General features: G+C 36.3%; 1 protein-coding gene across 1 annotated transcript; it reads left to right on the top strand.

Annotated features, from left to right (window-relative positions):
• The first annotated feature begins 301 nt into the window (after positions 1-301).
• On the top strand, positions 302-1,519 carry LOC110712850. Its single transcript, XM_021891303.1, has 3 exons — positions 302-405; positions 572-974; positions 1,101-1,519. The coding sequence occupies exons 1-3, from the start codon at positions 332-334 to the stop codon at positions 1,257-1,259; spliced, it is 636 nt and encodes a 211-aa protein (XP_021746995.1). The 5' UTR covers positions 302-331; the 3' UTR covers positions 1,260-1,519.
• Positions 1,520-4,373: the final 2,854 nt, after the last annotated feature.

The following is a 4,373-nucleotide window of genomic DNA, read 5'->3' as shown; positions in this document are numbered from 1 at the left end:
AAACAACCCTTTTACTATCGATTAATTTCCGATACTAAAGACCAATTTTCCAATAGTTAAAGTGAGGAAATTTCAGCCCAAAGCAGCCTCGTTAGTCACTAGTTAAGGGTTTGAAGTAAGAGTTTTACCAAGTTAGCCAAAGTATATATATTGTATTATGGAATTGCACGCCATAAGGATCCACCAACACATGGTGAGGTACGTATAGCAAAGTTAGAAGCTAGCACCTTAATTAATTAGTATTGTTATATAATTATATTTATGGATTCAAGAAAATGTGGCATCTTAAGTCTTAAGTCTCACATGCCATGCAGTCTATAAATACGGTGAAATGAGAAGCTTTTTTCAATGCACTACAATTAACAAGCTCTTTTACTCAAACTTAATAGCAGGCATTACTCAAGGGTATGCTATATACTACTCCCTTCACTTAAATCAAAGTTACTTTTTATTATTAATCGATAGATACTAGTAGATTATATCATCAATTTATTTTATTATTAAGTATTTGATTTATATTTGATTATTGTTTTAAGTGTTGTTAGTAATTCACGCACGTACGGTTTTGCAGGATAGAAGACGGTACTACGTACGATAAGCAAGAGAGAAACATGGCAGGCATCGAACCAAACGTTGTGAATTTGCAGGATCCAGCAGCTCACTATGAGAAGCTGGTGACGGAGTTGGAGGTCAAGGGTCAGGCCGAGGCCAATAATGCTCAGCTACTCGCTGGAGATGTGGAATTGACCAGCCCTACCACAAACTTTACCGATAGCAAGCTCACAAAACTCGACGTTCATTTTTGGTCTGGATATACGCTCACTAGCTTCCCTGATATGAATAGATTCACAACTTACTATTTTAGGGAGAAAGGCCCTCTTCCTCAAGGTGTCAAGTGGGGCTATTGCTACGCTTCTGGTACCGACTCCACTGCTCGTAAGTGGGTTGCGGCTTTTGATTCCGCTGCTGGCAAGGTACATTATACTACTAGCTACTACTTGAACATCTAATAATAAGTATATATCATAAATTCATAACGATGTTACTTACGTTGTCAATGATGTACTAACCTATTTTTTTTCCAATTAAATGTATTTCAGGCTTATTGTGAAGCCGGGCCTACAGGCCCAGTTGACTGGAACGTAGTTGAAGTTAAGTTGAATGCGTCTGGAAGCAGTTGCGAGTATGTTGACCCTATTCTTGGAGGCAGGATCACTGCTAAGATTACTGGTCTCCAAGCAATATCAACTCTCTATTAGCTACCATGTTAGCTTAATTAGTAAGCTGCATTGCTGCTGCAATTAATCAAGAACTACAATCCTTTACATTCCTTGCTTTTTAATTAAGTGCATTTTAATTGTGTAATAAAAGTAATGATGCTACTATGCATCTAGTATCCTAATAATGTACGGTTGTTTATGGTTGTAATGTATATGTCACCCAATAGACAATCTATATATATATGGAATAAACTGTTTCAATTTACTTTTTTTGTTTTTATACAAGAACTGTTTTAATTTACTTGGTATTTTATTAGATACTAAAATTGTTAACTGGAATTTTATGTCATTTTTATATCCTCCATGTACTACTCTCCCAATTTACATGAATCTCTGTTTAAGTCATTTATTTAATTACATGCTACAAAATGAGCAAAGTGATTACAAATATTTCTGTATAAATCACAACTTTTATTTGAACATAACAAACTTACTCTATTAATTTGTCATCTTGAACATTTTCATAAAAAGTTCTGAACATAAACTTGATAAAAGGGAAGGTTGTAACATATGGCAATTAGTAAGATAAGTAATACAATATAAAAACTCTTGCTTAAATCCAAATAAATTAGAGCTAACGATGTCAAGAACTAAATTTAGTGACAATTTTTTATAGGAAAAATTGAGTCTAATAATCCCATCTTTAGTCGCTTCGCTGTTAATAATCCCACCTTTAGATTTTTATTTAATAATCCCATCTTTATAGGGGATTTTCATCTATTGGTCCCTTATGACCGGTAACCTGTACATTGGGTAAACTTTTTTTTTTTAATTTAAGTGACACATGGCACTAAATAATTCGTCAAAAAATTAATAATAAAAAAAAACTTAAAAAAATTTGGTAAAAAAAAAAAACCCTAATAATTTTTTTTATCCCCAACGACCACCGAACCCCCAACCTCCGGCAGCCCCTCCTCGGCTCCTCCCCATCTCCACTGCTGGAACCCCCATCCCCAATACCGCCAGAACTCCCATTTCTACCGCCGGAACACCCATTTCCACCCCCTCCTAGCAAAAACCGACCCAGCTCCCCCTAAAACCACCCCGATTTTCAATAAAAAAAAAGTAAAAATAAAAAATAACCTTCAAGAGCGGTTCGAGGGGGTTTTCGATGGAGTTTAGGGGGTGTATGGGGGTTTTTCGATGGAGTTTCGGGGGTTTATGGCGGTTTTCGGCGGAGTTTCGGGGGTATTTGGTTGTGGTGGTTTCAAGTGTGGGTTTGGGTCAGGGGTTGATTTCGGTGGTGGATTTGATCGGTGGGGTGGTTTTTGATTCCGGCCAGCCGTTTTCGGGGGTTTATGGTGGAAGTTGGCGGGTATTCGGTGGGGCTAGGGTAAGGGTTAAGGTATCCTAATAATGTATGGTTGTTTATGGTTGTAATGTATATGTCACCCAATAGACAATCTATATATATATGGAATAAACTGTTTCAATTTACTTTTTTTGTTTTTATACAAGAACTGTTTTAATTTACTTGGTATTTTATTAGATACTAAAATTGTTAACTGGAATTTTATGTCATTTTTATATCCTCCATGTACTACTCTCCCAATTTACATGAATCTCTGTTTAAGTCATTTATTTAATTACATGTACAAAATGAGCAAAGTGATTACAAATATTTCTGTATAAATCACAACTTTTATTTGAACATAACAAACTTACTCTATTAATTTGTCATCTTGAACATTTTCATAAAAAGTTCTGAACATAAACTTGATAAAAGGGAAGGTTGTAACATATGGCAATTAGTAAGATAAGTAATACAATATAAAAACTCTTGCTTAAATCCAAATAAATTAGAGCTAACGATGTCAAGAACTAAATTTAGTGACAATTTTTTATAGGAAAAATTGAGTCTAATAATCCCATCTTTAGTCGCTTCGCTGTTAATAATCCCACCTTTAGATTTTTATTTAATAATGCCATCTTTATAGGGGATTTTCATCTATTAGTCCCTTATGACTGGTAACCTGTACATTGGGTAAACTTTTTTTTTTTTTTTAATTTAAGTGACACATGGCACTAAATAATTCGTCAAAAAATTAATAATAAAAAAAACTTAAAAAAATTTGGTAAAAAAAAAAAACCCTAATAATTTTTTTTATCCCCAACGACCACCGAACCCCCCAACCTCCGGCAGCCCCTCCTCGGCTCCTCCCCATCTCCACCGCTGGAACCCCCATCCCCAGTACCGCCGGAACTCCCATTTCTACCGCCGGAACACCCATTTCCACCCCCTCCTAGCAAAAACCGACCCAGCTCCCCCTAAAACCACCCCGATTTTCAATAAAAAAAAAAAGCAAAAATAAAAAATAACCTTCAAGAGCGGTTCGAGGGGGTTTTCGATGGAGTTTCGGGGGTGTATGGGGGTTTTCGATGGAGTTTCGGGGGTTTATGGCGGTTTTCGGCGGAGTTTCGGGGGTATTTGGTTGTGGTGGTTTCAAGTGTGGGTTTGGGTCAGGGGTTGATTTCGGTGGTGGATTTGATCGGTGGGGTGGTTTTTTATTCCGGCCAGCCGTTTTCGGGGGTTTATGGTGGAAGTCGGCCGGTATTCGGTGGGGCTAGGGTAAGGGTTAAGGTTTCACGGTGGGTGGAGGGGTGGCTGGTCGGTTTTTTTTTTTTTAGTTTTTAATTTTTTAAATTATTTTATTTTTCAACCAATTACAAAACGGCATGTGGCATTTTAACCTATCAAAGTTGGTTACCAACAAGTTAGGGACCAATAGAAAAAGATCCCCTATAAAGGTGGGATTATTAACAGCGAACCGGCTAAAGGTGGGATTATTAGAATCAATTTTTCATTTTATATAAAGAGTCCCTGATTATATCATTTCACTTTCCTCCTCTATAAAAGAATTTGCCCTTAAATTCAAATCAATTATGTTACAATAAGGCCAGTTGATAAGTCTACATTCTCCGACATTATATATACTCCCTCTGTTTTTTAATATTTATATCACTTAGACCGGCACATTTATCAAGACATAACTTTAACCATAAATATCTTTTATTGTCTCGGAACAATTCAAGTTCATATTTGTGCATTAGAGAGAATAGGAAATATGCATTAGAGAGGTGACCAAAATGGGC

Source organism: Chenopodium quinoa, unplaced genomic scaffold (assembly GCF_001683475.1).
Source record: "Chenopodium quinoa cultivar QQ74 unplaced genomic scaffold, ASM168347v1, whole genome shotgun sequence".
Lineage (NCBI taxonomy): Eukaryota > Viridiplantae > Streptophyta > Magnoliopsida > Caryophyllales > Amaranthaceae > Chenopodium > Chenopodium quinoa.
Note: the sequence above shows the minus strand (reverse complement) of the source record. Positions and strands in the feature narration are given on the sequence as shown.